The 16951-nt window shown below is 34.9% G+C and overlaps 2 protein-coding genes and 1 non-coding gene across 6 annotated transcripts; 2 read left to right on the forward strand and 1 right to left on the reverse strand.

The window, feature by feature from the left end:
- The first annotated feature begins 1245 nt into the window (after positions 1-1245).
- On the forward strand, positions 1246-1396 carry LOC112713783 (U4 spliceosomal RNA). The gene has a single exon (XR_003158744.1). It is a non-coding gene; the product is annotated as a U4 spliceosomal RNA (small nuclear RNA).
- A 795-nt stretch (positions 1397-2191) lies between these two features.
- LOC112712294 (uncharacterized) lies at positions 2192-6796 on the forward strand. Its single transcript, XM_025765139.3, has 9 exons — positions 2192-2473; positions 2619-4236; positions 4318-4544; positions 4629-4961; positions 5048-5294; positions 5412-5540; positions 5620-5835; positions 6075-6198; positions 6329-6796. The coding sequence occupies exons 2-9, from the start codon at positions 2677-2679 to the stop codon at positions 6565-6567; spliced, it is 3075 nt and encodes a 1024-aa protein (XP_025620924.1). The 5' UTR covers positions 2192-2473; positions 2619-2676; the 3' UTR covers positions 6568-6796.
- A 305-nt stretch (positions 6797-7101) lies between these two features.
- Positions 7102-10739, reverse strand: LOC112712295 (uncharacterized). 4 transcript variants are annotated; one of them, XM_025765140.3, is made up of 7 exons: positions 10534-10739; positions 10241-10430; positions 8058-9452; positions 7891-7959; positions 7612-7810; positions 7465-7517; positions 7244-7310 (listed from the first exon to the last, which is right to left on the reverse strand). In XM_025765140.3, the coding sequence occupies exons 2-7, from the start codon at positions 10241-10243 to the stop codon at positions 7275-7277; spliced, it is 1755 nt and encodes a 584-aa protein (XP_025620925.1). In that variant the 5' UTR covers positions 10244-10430; positions 10534-10739; the 3' UTR covers positions 7244-7274. The 4 variants fall into 4 exon arrangements, 2 of the variants coding, with proteins under 2 accessions (XP_025620926.1, XP_025620925.1); XM_025765141.3 differs by lacking the exon at positions 7465-7517 and having other exon boundaries at positions 7102-7310; XR_011866123.1 differs by lacking the exon at positions 7465-7517 and having other exon boundaries at positions 7891-7983.
- Positions 10740-16951: the final 6212 nt, after the last annotated feature.

The raw sequence follows: 16951 nt of genomic DNA on the forward strand, positions 1-16951 counted from the left end.
TTCTTAAAGTAAATTAAAATTAAAATTATATCGTATGTTAAGTGATTGAGAACGATACTGCCACTTACCCATAAACTTTTAAGCGTTTTCTTTGACAATTTTTGTTTACTATTTCTTTCTTTTCCACTCTCTTCATCTGCTCGTTCTCTTTTTGTTAATTTCTTTTGGTATGCATTCCTTGCCCCCGTATCTTGCTTCGGTTATTTTGAAGTCTTGCCATCAGCTTCTAACGAATACGATGCTCCCATGAATCTTTAGTTTACACTAGTCGGTATATGGTGAGTTTTAAAGCAATGAAAAACTAGTTAGGATCATATTGAGTTTTTACAAGTTTTTTTTTTTTTTTTTTGTCAATGAATTGGACAACGCTTATTCTAGGTGTTACCCACTCATGCACACCACACTCACACAACACAATACAAATTCTATCAAGCTGGGAATCAAACCTGAGATGTGGCTGCTATATGAGGTCAACAAATAGGCCATTGGTATAAAGTCTCTGTCGACTTTTTTCAAGTATTTAATAATACATTAGAAGCACGGTAATGCTACACAGTCACCAAATATTATTACTTTGGACTAACAATATTTTGTAGTCATATTTTCAGGAATTTGTACACATAAAACATAGTTTATATTTTTATTTATCAGAATTTGTATACATAAATTAATATAATTTATACCTATATTTATCAGAGTTTGTACACATAAATTAGTAAAATTTATTTATTAAAGATAATTTGATATTTGTGCTAGTTAATTACGGGCCAAAATTACTAAAATCTACTAGCCCTAAAACTTTTGGGTAGACACATGAAAAATTATCTGGTAGTATCTTTTAAATGTTTAAAAACCATCACCATACACTTGAAGCAACTCTGGTTATCATGGATCCTGTAATTTTAAAAGGAGTACTATGACTTGTGTGGTTCATCGTCCTTTGTTATTTTAATTTTAAAAAATTGGCTTCAATACTCTGAACAAAGATGTTATACGCTTGCTGAGTTAGTTATCAGAGATGAGCTATGCCTTCCATAGCACTGGGGTTATAGAAACCATTATGGATATCCGTGGTTAAAAGCCACATGGATATCAATCGCTATATCTCTTATACTCGTAGTAGGCTAGTAGCACTTGTTATTTTTTCTCTGTATTGTTAGGCTGCAGAGTCCCACATCGGGTGAAACCAATAAGAGGAGTTGGTTCAGCTTCCTATAAAAGTAAGACTCTGAGAACTGGCTAAGCATCTTTGCGCTTGGGGCAATGACGCAGCTAGTGAGGTTCTAACCGAGGCGCGTCAATTGCTGGTTGAAAACTATTTCCAAACCCCCTCTTAGGCCTGGGTTTGGCCCAGGCCTTTGAGAATTTCTGGAAGGGCTCCCTCACGGGTAAAGCCCTACAATCTAGTTAAAATATTTAATTTTTGTAGTATGTTAGTTATGATCGTTTCTTGCCAAACTAATGAAAGACCGGGTTTTTAAAGGTTGAAAATTGTACTGTAAAGTGTAAATCTAAACTCATTTAAGGAGTTGACAAAAATAAAATGCGCTAATTAAATGAAAGTCTTGTAAATAAATAACTGGTTATAGGGTAACATAACAAATTAACAATGGATAGTAGTTAGATTTTTAAAATCAATTTTTTAGTCTCTGCACTTAATTCAAATTCTCGCGCGAGCAAAACAAAGTCTATATTGAATAATAATAATAAGTAAATTGACAATTTGGAGGGATTTAGATAGAAATTCCCTTCTGGGGTATTCCGAAGCTGTAACCTAGGCAACGAAAGAAAAAGGCCCGATACTTCAACTAAGCTAATTCAAGCGCACTAAGCAAAATGATCACCAAATTGATAAATGTTATAGTTATACGAAAATTAATAATGAATGTTTTATTGTTCAATACTGTATTGGTTTTATGTCGTCGGTAAGGAAACATATACTATTATAAATGCAAATATGGAAATATATAAATGTAAATAATGAAATATATGAGTAATTTTGTTTCGTAAAGAATTAAAAATATATATAGCCATTTTTTTTTATCGTAAAGAATTTAATTAGTATTCTTTTTAATGACTAATTAATCTTTAAATCGAAATATTTAAAGTTCTAATTATCACTTTATAATAATAATAATAATAATAATAATAATAATAATAATAATAATAATAATAATAATAATAAGGATGAGAACTTTCTCGACGAGTCTACATTTCCAAAGGGAGTTCTAGAGAGTAGACTTGTCTTTTGTGTATTGTGAATTTGGGACCCACAAAAAAATACAGAAAAAAAAGCAAGAAAGATGTCTGGTATTGTTGGCATGGGCAAATTAAAGAGCAAACACATTCTGGAAGGAGACGTACTCTGTATGGTTCTGCATTAAAGTAGCATCTTTCATTCACTGCCATTACATTCATTATCTTCTTCTTCACTGCGAATCAGAGTTCCTGCACTCTTCTCTATCATTTTCAGGTTATCCTCTTACCACCTTCTTGTTCTTTCTTAATTTTTTGGGTGAAGCAGCATTGAGTAATTTATATATCTGTTACAAAATCTAAATTACTAGAAACATGTGAACTTACATAAATTCTTCGTTCGTTGGCTCCATCATTGATAGGAATTAGGGAACACTGATGGTATTGAGAAATTGTTGATATTCTTGATTGTGAGAAACCATGGCATGGTTTAGAGCTGCTTCCAGCATTGCTAAGCATGCAGTTAGAAGAAATATCTATAGGGGTAGATCGTATTATCATGTAGCAAGGACTACGGCAGTTCCAATTCCACCAGCTTCTAGAAACTTCCACACCACAACTTTCAAATCCAAAGCAGAATCAGCGCCTGTGCCGCGTGCTGTTCCCCTTTCCAAGTTGACTGACAACTTCTTAGATGGAACAAGCAGTGTGTATCTTGAGGAGCTTCAAAGAGCTTGGGAAGCTGATCCTAACAGTGTGGACGAATCTTGGGACAATTTCTTTAGGAACTTTGTTGGTCAAGCTTCCACAACACCAGGGATTTCGGGCCAAACAATCCAGGAGAGTATGAAATTGCTGTTATTGGTGAGAGGATATCAGGTTAATGGCCACATGAAAGCAAAATTAGATCCTTTGGGTTTGGAAGAACGAAAAGTCCCTGATGAATTAGACCCTGCCTTTTATGGGTTCACTGAGGCTGATCTTGACAGAGAATTCTTCTTGGGGGTTTGGAGGATGTCTGGATTTTTATCCGAGAATAGGCCGGTGCAGACCCTTAGATCCATTTTGACACGGCTTGAGCAAGCTTACTGCGGAAGCATTGGGTATGAGTACATGCATATACCGGACCGGGACAAGTGTAATTGGCTTAGAGACAAGATTGAAACTCCCACACCTACCCAGTATGATCGGGAGCGTCGCGAGGTTATCATTGATAGGCTTTCCTGGAGTACTCTCTTTGAGAATTTCTTGGCAACAAAATGGAAATCAGCAAAGAGATTTGGGCTTGAAGGAGGAGAGACACTTATTCCTGGCATGAAAGAAATGTTTGATCGAGCAGCTGATCTTGGGGTTGAGAGCATTGTCATGGGAATGGCACATAGGGGAAGACTTAATGTTTTAGGCAATGTGGTCCGGAAGCCACTTCGCCAGATCTTTTGCGAATTTAGTGGTGGCCAACCTCAGGATGAAGTTGGGCTATACACAGGAACTGGTGATGTTAAATATCACTTGGGAACATCGTATGATCGCCCAACTCGGAGTGGAAGAAGGTTACATTTGTCTCTGTTGGCGAATCCTAGTCACTTGGAAGCTGTCAATCCAGTTGTGGTTGGGAAAACTCGAGCAAAGCAGTATTTCTCAAATGATGTGGACAGGAAGAAGAATATGGGTGTGTTGATCCATGGAGATGGTAGTTTTGCTGGACAAGGTGTGGTCTATGAAACTCTTCACCTTAGTGCACTACCGAATTACACTACTGGTGGGACTATTCACATTGTGTTAAATAACCAAGTTGCATTTACAACTGATCCAAAGGCTGGAAGGTCTTCTCAATATAGCACTGATGTTGCTAAGGCCTTAAATGCTCCCATCTTTCATGTGAATGGTGATGATGTGGAAGCAGTTGTTCATGCCTGTGAACTTGCAGCTGAGTGGCGCCAGACTTTCCATTCGGATGTGGTCGTTGACTTGGTCTGCTACCGTCGATTTGGTCACAATGAAATTGATGAACCATCTTTTACACAGCCTGAAATGTATAAGGTTAGCCGTCTTGTTAATTATTCTAGTCCTTTTATATGCATGAGTCAATTAGATTTTTAATTGCATGAGCTATATACCTAGGTGATTCGAAACCATCCATCAGCTCTAGAGATTTATCAGAAGAAACTTTTGGAATCAGGGGAGGTGACACAGCAGGACATTGATAAGATACACAAGAAGGTCATGTCAATTCTAAATGAAGAATTCTTGGCTAGCAAAGATTATGTTCCAAAAAGAAGGGACTGGCTTTCTGCATATTGGTCCGGTTTCAAGTCACCAGAACAGCTTTCACGAATTCGGAACACTGGGTATGATAATTCCATGTTAAAGTTACTTTGGAATATTTTCTATTGTTTCTAAAACACTGCTGAAATATGATCTATCCTGTGCAGAGTGAAACCCGAGATTTTAAAAAATGTTGGGAAAGCAATAACAATCTTACCTGAAAATTTCACTCCTCATAAAGCAGTAAAGAGAATTTATGAACAGCGTGCGAAAATGATCGAATCAGGAGAAGATATTGACTGGGGCTTTGCCGAGGCACTCGCTTTCGCTACATTGTTAGTCGAAGGTAACCATGTTCGGCTAAGTGGTCAGGATGTTGAAAGAGGAACATTTAGTCACCGCCATGCTGTAGTTCATGATCAGGCAACTGGGGAGCAATACTGCCCCCTAGACCATGTCATAAGTAACCAAAATGAAGAAATGTTTACTGTTAGCAACAGGTAATCTTTTTTCTTGGCATCTTGTGCATTTTAATTTTTGATGTTGAATGTCTTCATCTAAGAAATCTTTTTAATGGAATATGCAGCTCACTTTCTGAGTTTGGTGTTCTTGGATTTGAATTGGGTTACTCAATGGAGAATCCGAATTCATTGGTGATCTGGGAGGCTCAATTTGGTGATTTTGCTAATGGTGCTCAAGTGATATTTGACAATTTCTTGAGTTCTGGTGAGTCTAAGTGGCTCCGTCAGACCGGACTGGTAGTGTTACTTCCGCATGGTTATGATGGCCAGGGACCTGAGCATTCAAGTGGAAGATTGGAACGTTATCTTCAGGTAATCTGTTATGAATCTATGTCATGATTTCTTTCGCTGCTCTTAATATTGAGTTCACCTTTCAATGTTTTATTCTTGGTAGTATTTAAATTAGCATGTTCTCTAATTTTCTTGCAGATGGCTGATGATAATCCTTATGTGATTCCTGTAATGGAGCCAACTCTTAGGAAACAAATTCAGGAGTGTAATTGGCAGGTTGTAAATGTTACAACTCCTGCAAATTTCTTCCATGTTCTAAGGCGGCAGGTCGGTATTGGCATAATGTTTTAGCTCATTCTGCTTAAAAGTTTATGCTGATTAATTTCTCCACCCTTCCCTTTTTCAGATACATAGAGAATTCCGTAAACCTCTAATTGTAATGTCCCCTAAGAACCTGCTTCGGCATAAGGATTGTAGATCACATTTATCTGAGTTTGATGATGTCCAAGGACACCCGGGTTTCGACAAACAGGGTACCAGATTTAAGCGCCTCATCAAAGATCAAAATAACCACTCTGATCTTGAGGAGGGTATCAGGCGTCTGGTACTCTGCTCTGGAAAGGTATGTTATTTATATGGGTTTTGTGAATTTTGTATAGACTTTTTTCTCATTTTATTGTCTTATGTTGAAATTTTTTCTTTTGAAAGTTAATGAGTATTAAATTTTAGACCTTTTGATTATAGAAGTTCTGATACTATCTGTCAAGAAATTAATTTTTCCAAAAACTTAAAGCTAATAGAAAGAGACGCATAAATAGTTATAATCTAACAGTAACTGCCAATATCCGGTATCCCTTGCAGGTTTATTATGAACTTGACGAACAACGACGAAAGCAAGATGCAAAAGATGTTGCAATCTGTAGGGTTGAGCAGCTATGTCCTTTCCCTTATGACCTCGTCCAACGAGAGCTCAAGCGATATCCAAGTAAGTATTTTCCAGCGATAGTAGTAATGAATCTACTTCCTTCTTGAAGGCAACAACCAGTGGTTCAATTCAAAGCCAAATGATTGAATCTACTGACTATTTCACTCACTTGTGTGTTGTGTTATGGTAGATGCGGAAATTGTTTGGTGTCAAGAAGAGCCAATGAACATGGGGGCATACACTTATGTTCTACCGCGGCTTATAACATCGTTGAAGGCTCTTGGCAGAGGAGGCTATGAAGACATCAATTATGTCGGTCGTGCCCCGTCTGCAGCTGTAGCCACTGGTTTTCTGAGTGTTCACCTTAAGGAGCAAGCTGAACTTGTTCAGAAAGCTATTCAGCCAGAACCAATCAACTACCCTTACTGAGGCTTTGCAGATATTTATACGTACATATATACATACATAGATGAATTCAAGAGTGATGATGCACTTAATTTTACCTCCATATGTCTGGAGCAATAATTGAAGGGTACTTTACATAATGATTCTTATACAAACTTTTCACCCTTTACATTGTATGTTCTGCCTCTGACGAAATGCCAGGTGAGCTGAAATTCATGGCTAGTTAATATAATTGATAACTTCCAGTGTTTTATATTTTATTTTAATTAAATTCCCAAGCGCCTCATCCATAATTGTGGGATGTGAATTATTAAGGTCCCTCATGTCTGTATTATTTCTAAAGCTTCTTGGGTCTTCGGTAGGATGTCAAAGAAGATCATCAGAAAGGATGTTAAATTGACTCCAATGATGAGTATTGATTCATGATGACTAATCAGAGACAAAGTTTAAGTGTTCGGTCTATGAACAGTAACTCACTTATTGAATGGAACTTTTACCACCAAAACGAGAGGGAAAATGCTTGATATAAGCTATGAATTTAAGTTCCATTACAATACCTGACTAAAAAATATTTTTTATTAAAAAAAACATTATAATAGAACACAACAAATCTACAATAAAGACAATTTCTTAAAACAAAAAACGACGTCGAATGATGGTCTGGCATCAGCATTCAGCAAAATTGAGCTAAACCGGAATATTGACCTAGGAAACTAAGAGCTCCTCATATATTAAAATAGTTTGTTCCCTGAAATGTGACAAGATATCTGCAAATTGCGAGGGAATGACAAAATCACCATATATATAAAAATCATTTCCAAAGAAAAAAAATTGAGCTGCTATGCATTATGCACATATCACATATCAATCATCATTCTGAAAATCCAAGAAAAAAAAATGAGCTCAAGATGGTACAATCACTTCGTCCTTTCCATAGATCCGCTGAAGCTCCCGAGTTGCAGCTTGATATGATGCTGATAAAGGGGAATGTTTAAGCATGCAAATTAATATGGTTACACCATAGATTTTCAGTTGTTAACCACAATGATGCAACTAAACTACCATTACCTTTCCAAATGCGGAAGTTCTTCTGGTTGATGGTAGAGCCAGATGCACTTTGAATTGCATCAAAAAGCATCTCCTGAGGAGAGTTTTTCAGCTCTTGAACAACAGCATAGATAGTTTTTCCATTGTCAAAATATATGTGATTGTTAGGGTGTTTGGTCTTGGCACCAGCATGACGCTCGAATTCATATGCATTAAGAGCCTTCATTACAGAGTTTAATGTATGAGCACAACCTTGAGAATCATAAAATACCAAAGAAAGCAACAATTTGCAGTGCTAACCTTGGACTGTTTGCAGTCATCACATGAACACAGATATCCAGTTCCCTTTATGATTCCTCTGAGAGTTCTCTACCAAGAAAAATACCAAATACACTGAAAGAAATTATTCATTATAAAAGAACAATGACACCCCTGAGAAGAAAGCAATATACTAGTAATTAGTTTACCTCTCTTGACCAGGAAACATATTTCACAGGAACACCATCAAAAATACCAGTTGATAACAAACTTTTAACATTTGAAGGGAAGTTGTTAGCAGAAACCTTCTTGGTTGTCTTTGGATCTTTATTCTTAAGTGTAGAATCAGTACTAGGATTGGATTTTGGATTGCTATCTGTAGGTAGTTCAGAGTTTGACTCGGTCACAGTCTTCTGCCCATCCAAATCATGAGCTGAAGTCTGGTTGCCCATCAACAGATCATAACCACTAATGATCCCTCCGTTAAGATTTCGTTCACAGCTCTCATGAACACTTCCAAAAGATATCGTATTTGCCTCACCCTTACTATGGTTTTGGGTCACTGGTAAGGAGTTGGAGTCGCCTTGCTCATGTGAACGAACTGTCGATGCAATATTTGAATCTACCTTATCATATGTTGTACCTATCAACATTATATGATCAGTGCCCTTGTCATATGAAGCGCCAATATTTATGAAATTTTCTCCAGATTTACTGTAGGTTGGACCCATTGACATAAAGTTCTCATGCCCCTTGTTATAAGAGGTAGCCAGAGATATCACATTGCCGTCTTCCTTATCATATGTTTGACCCATTGATATGAAATTTCCATCTTCCCTGTCAAAGGGCTGATTCATTGATAAAATATTTTCATCCCCTTTGCAATAATTGTGCCCCATCAACATAAAACTACCATCCCCCTTACTGAAGGCATGATCCATTGGAACAAGATTGCCATTGGTCTTACTTATTGAGGTCTGCATAGAGATGGAATTATCATTTATATTGTTAAAGGTTGGGCCCAATGATATGTTTCCATCATCCTTGCTATACCCAGAACCTATTGACATTAAACAATTATCAGCATTGCCATAGGAGTTCCCCATGGATGAAGGCATACAACTGTCAGAATCTCTTACTTGATTAACTTTGACTTTTCTGATTCCACCGAAATTGAGACATGGTGAAGGGTCCTCAATGTTATGGGATATTGATAAACCCACTGATGGATTATTATCATATTGATTCTCAAAATCCTTGCTTCCTGTGTTCAAGTTACCACTTCTAATTGATGTCATGTTCTTATCAACCATATTGAGAGCTCGTAGCTCAGATCCAAAGAGACGGTCAGAAAATTGTCCTGTAACTGAATGAAATCCTGAATTGATGTCCCATGGAGAAATATTTACATGAGAAACTCCTGAAATTGGGTTCCCATTAACAGATTCAACTGCCTGCCTCTTAATGTTGCTGAATACTTGCATTTCACCTGAATCCATAAACCACTGATGACCACGCTTTTGTTCAGTTCTAGAAACATTCTCATATCCCATATTTTCTTCAGTTAAGCAGCCAGTATCCTGTGCCGTCCAGAAGTTTTTATGCTGAAAATATTGCAAATAAAAAAAAAAGCTAAAAATGTTTATCTTTATAGGCAAAAAATGCAGTATAAAATAATGATAAACAGCGAAACAAACTCCAATGTATATGGCAGGCAAAGTAAATACCCTTAAACCAAAGTTTTTTACGTAGTTTCTAGTAACAAGTTATACTATCCCATCCACAAAGTTTGAATAATATGTTTTACCATTGTCCACAAAAATTTATTACACTACATATTTTCTCATCAACCAACACTATAGATTACAAGCAGCACATTGAACATAACATATACAAAAGGACAGTTACATAACTCTCACCAGCCAGGCAGCCACCAAAGCCACCATAAAAGTTTGATACTAGAATATTTTTTTGTTCCCCTCTAACAAGATTCAACCTACATTTGATTTGTATGAGTACCGACTTTTGTGTATCTTCAACGTAAATTTCCCAAATTAAAACCCTAAGATGCCTCATGTTTAAAGAAACTGGAAATAAAACCAATCGAGGCACAGAATCATCATATCTATGCTGTAGCAGCAGCATTTATTTTTTGAATGTACAGCATAATACCATAAACTGGTCATTTTAATTTTTCATATTGATAGCATGGTGACTTGTGAGCACAACGAAGGAACACTTAATCTGTGTAATATCATATACGATTTTCAAGCAAACATCATATAATATGAGCATTAAAACATAATATTAAATAATTAAACGCTAAGAAATTAAGATTGAGAGTTGGCATTTGCATGCAAACGGTATCCGTATATCATAGTTTGGAAAGTACCATTTTTTTTTTTTGGCAAATGTTTCAAATGACTCAAATGATTCACCACAGCAACTATTCAGAGGAGACCTTCCCAGTTCTCACTCTCTCAGTAATGCAAACTTTCTCTTCTACCGAAAGACTCTCAATTCCACTATATACATTCGTCCACCACACCTTAAATTCAAGGTTCTAACTTTATCAAACTAATCTGCAGGGGGAAAAAAACACAAAAAAATAATAAATAAACCTAAAATATAATAGTAAGAGCAATTGAGCTAATAACCGATTAAAAATTTAAAATAGAGATAGACCGCAAGTCAGTGGTTGGCGGAACTACAAGGATGATGAAATCGCCGGAATGATCGGCACAGAAATCTGGCGGCGGGCGGAGAAAGAATGAGAAAACGATCGCAGAGAAGTGAAAGAGGGAACAAGCTGAAGTGGGAGAGAGTATTAGGCTTCAAAGTAAGCTAAACGACTAGTATACACTGTGGGAGTCCACAATCTCCTCTTCTGTACCGTCTCATAGTGTTCATACACGTGGATAAAAGGAAAGGTTTATTTAAGATTTAGCTCATTTTTGTCAAATTTAACTATTTTGTTATAAAATAACTAAATAAATAAATAAAGAGGAGGTAATAAATATTAAGTATAAATAGAAAAACATTATTATCACTGTTTACCAATATTATTGTACTACTATAAAAATAGTATATTAATATTATATTAGTATTACGAGAAGGAAGAAAGTAAAGAAGTGTTTTATATAAGAAAAAGAGAGAGAAAGAATTTGCTTTATTATTGTTGTTGTGTGTTTCACTCTGAGGCAAATGCCTCTTTTTATAGATACAAATGTCAAAGCATTCAAAATTTCATTTATTTTTATTTTGGCTTGGGAGATTCAAACTGCCCATATATTGAATGGGCATCCACGTACTTTGAACTTATCACAACATTCTCCGTTGGATGACCATTTAGGATTATACCTCGTTAAAACCTTACTAAAGAAAAATCCATTGGGAAAAAACCTTAGTGAAGGAAAAAGAGTACAAAATTCTTTAGCGATGGGGACTGCCTCATTAAAAACTTTGTCAGGAAAAACCCAATGGAAAAAAAAAACCTGACCAAGGGAAAAAGAGTACAGTCTCCCCCTATTGTCGACATCATTTAATGTCTCGAAATTGGCGCATCCCAATCTCATGTACCAATCTTTCAAAGGAGGATTTTGGGAGTGACTTTGTGAATAAATCTGCCAGATTGTCACTTCAACGGATCTGTTGGACATCAATTGTCCCTTGATTTTGAAGGTCATGAGTGAAGAAGAATTTGAGAGAAATATGCTTTGTTCTATCACCTTTAATGTATCCACCCTTAAGTTGAGTAATGCATGTTGTATTATCTTCAAACAGGACAGTTGGAGCTATCTTATGATCAATCAGTTCACATGATGACAGAATATATTGAATCAGACTCCTTAGCCAAAAACACTCGCGACTAGCTTCATGAATCGCCAGTATTTCAGCATGATTAGAGGAGGTTGCTGCTATCGTCTGTTTCGTGAACCTCCATGATATAGCTGTACCACCATATGTGAATAGGTATCCTATTTGAGATCTCCATTTATGTAGATCAGACAGGTATCCGGCATCTGCATAGCCAATTAGTTGTGACTTAGATCCATAGGGATAAAACAATCCCATATCAACCGTTCCATGAAGATATCAAAAAATTTGTTTGATTCCACTCCAATGTCTTCTGGTTGGAGAGGAACTATATATTCCTAGTAAATTCACCGCGAATGATATGTCAGGTCGCGTATTATTAGCAAGATACATTAGCGCTCCAATGGCACTAAGATATGGTACTTCAGGACCAAGAATATCTTCATTCTCTTCTTTAGGACGAAATTGATCCTTTTTCACATCCAAAGATCTTACGATCATTGGAGTACTTAATGGATGTGACTTATCCATATAAAATCTCTTCAAAATCTTTTCTGTGTATGTTGTTTGATGAATAAATATCCTATCTTTTGTATGCTCGATCTGCAGGTCGAGACAAAATTTAGTCTTTCCAAGATCTTTCATCTCAAACTCTTTTTTTAAAATTTTTATAATTGTTGGAATCTCTTCAGGAGTCCCAATGATATTTAAATCATCAACATACACAGCAATTATAATGAATCCAGATGCAGATTTCTTTATGAAAACACACGGGCATTTATCATCATTCTTGAAACTGTTTTTGGCCAGATACTCAGTAAGACGATTATACCACATTCGTCCAGATTGCTTTAGACCATATAAAGATCTTTGCAATTTGATTGAGTATAACCCTTGCGAATATTCACTGGATGGTTTAGATATCTTTAGTCCTTCAGGGACTTTCATATAGATATCCCGATCTAATGAGTCGTACAAATAGGCTATTACCACATCCATTAAATGCATATGCAGTTTATGATATGCAGATAAACTGACCAAATAACGCAATGTTATCGCATCCACTACAGGGGAATACATTTCTTCATAATCTATACCGGGCCTTTGTGAAAAACATTGTGCCACAAGTGGGGCTTTATAGCGTACAACTTCATTTTTCTCATTTCGTTTTCTCACAAATACCCACTTATATCCAACAGGTTTTACATCTTCAGGTGTATGGACTACAGGTCCGAAAACTTCACGTTTTGCAAGTGAGTCTAATTCAGCCTTCATGGCTTCTTTCCATTTTGGCCAATCATTCCTTTGTCGACATTTTTCGACTGATCTTGGCTCAAGATCCTTACTTTCATGCATGATATTTAATGCCACATTATATGCAAATATTTCATTGACAATTGTCTTATTTCGGTCCCATTTCTCTCCTGTAAAGACATAATTTATCGAGATCTCGTCATTTTCACTATTTTCAGGTACATGAACGTATTCTGGCATTATATCATGATTTTGGACAACTGCAGGTGTTTCTACTATGTCTTTTTCAATAGGAATATTATTTACCTCTTTTCTCTTTCGAGGATTTTTATCTTTGGAACCGATAGGCCTGCCACGCTTCTGGCGTGAATTTGCTTCAGTGGCTACTTGTCCTACTGGGACATCAATTCGAATTAGGGCATTTTCCGCTGGTATATAAGATTTAGTTATCCTCTTTGTATCGGAAAATGCATCAGGCAAATCATTTGCTATTCTTTACAAATGTATAATCTTTTGAACTTCTAGTTCACATTGCCATGATCGAGGATCTAAATGCATCAACGATGATGCATTCCAATTAAGTTCCTTTTCAGGAAGCTTATTCTCTCCCCCTAATGTTGGAAATTTTGATTCATCAAAATGACAATCCGCAAATCAGGCTTTAAATACATCTCCCATTTGTATCTCAAGATACCTCACTATAGAGGAAGAATCATATCCAACATATATCCCCAATTTTCTTTGGGGTCCTATTTTGGTGCAATTTAAGTGGTACAATGGGAACATATATCACACACCCAAATATTCTTAAATGGAAGATATTTGGCTGCTGGCCAAAAGCTAATTGCATAAGAGAGAACTGATGGCAACGCGTTGACCTCAAACGAATAAGTGTTGCGGTATATAAAATAGCATGCCCCCAAACCGAGGTTGGGAGATTTGTTCTCATAAGCAAGGGTCTAGCAATCAATTGGAGTCGTTTAATAAGTGATTCTACTAACCCATTTTGTGTGTGAACATAAGCTACTGGATGTTCAACACTTATTCCATTAGCCATACAATAAGCATCAAATACTTGGGAAGTAAATTCACCAGCATTATCAAGACGAATTGCTTTGATTGAATTTTCTGAAAATTGTGCTTTTAATCGAATAATTTGAGCCAGTAATATCGCAAACGCCAGGTTGAGAGAAGATAATAAGCACACATGTGACCATCTCGAAGATGCGTCTATTAGGACCATAAAATATCTAAAAGATCCACATGGTGGATGAATAGGTCCACATATATCACCTTGAATCCTTTCTAGGAATTCAGGTGACTCAAATCCAATCTTTACTGGTGATGGCCTTAAAATTAACTTCCCTTGGGAACATGCAGCACAACAAAATTCACTAGATTTAAGAATCTTCTGGTTCTTTAGTGAATGTCCATGAGAGTTTTCAATAATTCTCCTCATCATGGTTGTTCCCGGATGACCCAATCTATCATGCAAAGTTATGAATTCATTTGGGCTAGTAAACTTCTGGTTTACAATGGCATGTGATTCAATTGCACTAATATTGGTATAATATAACCCAGATGAAAGTGAGGATAATTTTTCTAATATAATATTTTTATTTAAATCATGAATTGTGATACATAAATACTCATGATTTTCCTCATTCATTGTCTCAATATGATATCCATTTCGGCGAATATCTTTAAAACTCAACAAGTTCCTCAGGGACTTGGTAGATAATAGTGCATTATTTATTACATATTTTGTTCCTCCAGGAAACAAAATTATAGCTCTTCCGGAGCCTTCTATCACATTGCTCGAGCCAATAATAGTATTAACATACTCTTCTTTTAGCACAAGATGGATAAAATATATATCACTTTTAAGAATAGTGTACGAACTTGCACTATCCGTAAGGCAAATATCTTCAGAATATATCCTTGTCATTTCTCTTCAAAAACAAATAATAATAATAATAATAATAATAATAATAATAATAATAATAATAATAATAATAATAATAATAATAATAATAAAATGAGCAAAAGTACATGCACAGTAAAAATTATTCACATGAATACTTAACAAACACACATATTAAACTATTCCATTATTGATCAAATGACCAATATTTCCTTCAAGATTTTCAAAGAAATTAGATACATCATAATGAGTGGTGAAATTTTTATAATTTGAAACAAAATTTGTTTCATTTTCTTTGTCATCCTTTTTCAAGGATGTTTAATAAAGATCAACAAGGTACCTTGGGGTATGACAGGTACATGACCAATGGCCCTTTCCACCACCACGAAAGCATTTATCCTCAATTGATATACTTTGCTCATTGTTTCTTTCTTTATCCCACTTCTGGTGAGATCATTTCTTATGAACATAATTTATTTTCCTTCCATAATTTTTCTTGTTATCAAAATCTTGCCATTTACCTCTTATGGGGTTATAATTTGTCGCATTTGTTTCAGGAAATGGGGCGGCGCCATCTAGACACTTCATAATTTCTCAAAAGTAACTCATTGTTGCGTTCAACAACAAGAAAGCAAGAAATTAACTTAGAATATTTTTAAATTCTTTTTCTCGATACTGCTACTGCAGGAGCACATTCAAGACATGGAAGGTCGAGAAAATTTTCTCTAACATATCGGGTTTGAGGAAGTATCACCATCTTTTGATGATTGTACCTTTCTTCAAGGTCTTTCCACAGATCTACATGATCTTTTAATGTGGGATATTCATTTTTCAATCATACTTCAAGATGACGACGAAGGAAAAAATATGGCTTTATCTTTATCCTTCTGTGATGTATTATTTTCAGCCTCAATGGTATCTTCAAGATCCATTGAATCAAGATGGATTTCAACATCTAATATCCATGGTAAATAATTATTTTCAGATATATTAAAAGCATTATATTCAAGAAATTCGACATAATAAAAATTTATTACCTGAGTCTTCCTAAAAATTTGATCAGAATCTCGTGCTGATAACGTGTTGTAAAATAACTAAATAAATAAATAAGAAAGAGGTAACAAATATAAAGTATAAATAGAAAAACACTACTATCACTATTTACCAATACTATTGTACTACTATAAAAATAGTATATTAATATTATATTAGTATTACGAGAAGGAAGAAAGTAAAGAAGTGTTTTATATAAGAAAAAGAAAGAGAGAAAGAATTTGCTTTATTATTGTTGCTGTGTGTTTCACTCAGAGGCAAATGCCTCTATTTATAGATACAAAGGTCAAAGCATTCAAAATTTCATTTATTTTTATTTTGGCTTGGGAGATTCAAACCGCCCATATATTGAATGGGCATCCACGTACTTTGAACTTATCACAACATATTTAAGCGTTTAACGTATTTAAAGCAGACTAATTCTATAGGGTTTGGTGCATAGTTGTCAGAACCGAACCGATGATCGAATCGGTTAATTTACTGGATTATTGGATTATTGGTTTAACTAGTTAATTATTGGTTGAACCGGTTAACCTGGTCTTATGTAAATAAAAAATAAAAAATAGTAAAAAATTTAAAGTTAAAATTTAAAATACATATTTTTACTAATATTTTAAGAATATTCAACTATTCTAAAATAATATGAAACAGAAATAATAAGCATTTTATTAATTTTACTCTATCATAAATATTTTATTTTGTTTTTATATTAAAATAATAATTATTTTCAAATTTTAATAATTTATTAATAAATTTATATCTATTATACTATTATATACTATAAGTATTTATTAAAAATAATATTATAGATATTATATAATTATGAAAAGAAAAAATTAGTGAATTTATAATTATTATTAAATAAAAATATAATTAATTTAAAAATAAATGAGTTTATAACTAAAATTAAAATAAATTAAATAAAAGTAAATATATTTGATAAAAGATATTTATATATATAATAATTTGTAAACATGATAATTAGAATAGTGATATCCTGGTGGTTCTGACATGCTCTTTTTTTATTGAGGACAGGGGTTCGAACCCCACTTCACT

Source organism: Arachis hypogaea, chromosome 9 (genome assembly GCF_003086295.3).
Source record: "Arachis hypogaea cultivar Tifrunner chromosome 9, arahy.Tifrunner.gnm2.J5K5, whole genome shotgun sequence".
Lineage (NCBI taxonomy): Eukaryota > Viridiplantae > Streptophyta > Magnoliopsida > Fabales > Fabaceae > Arachis > Arachis hypogaea.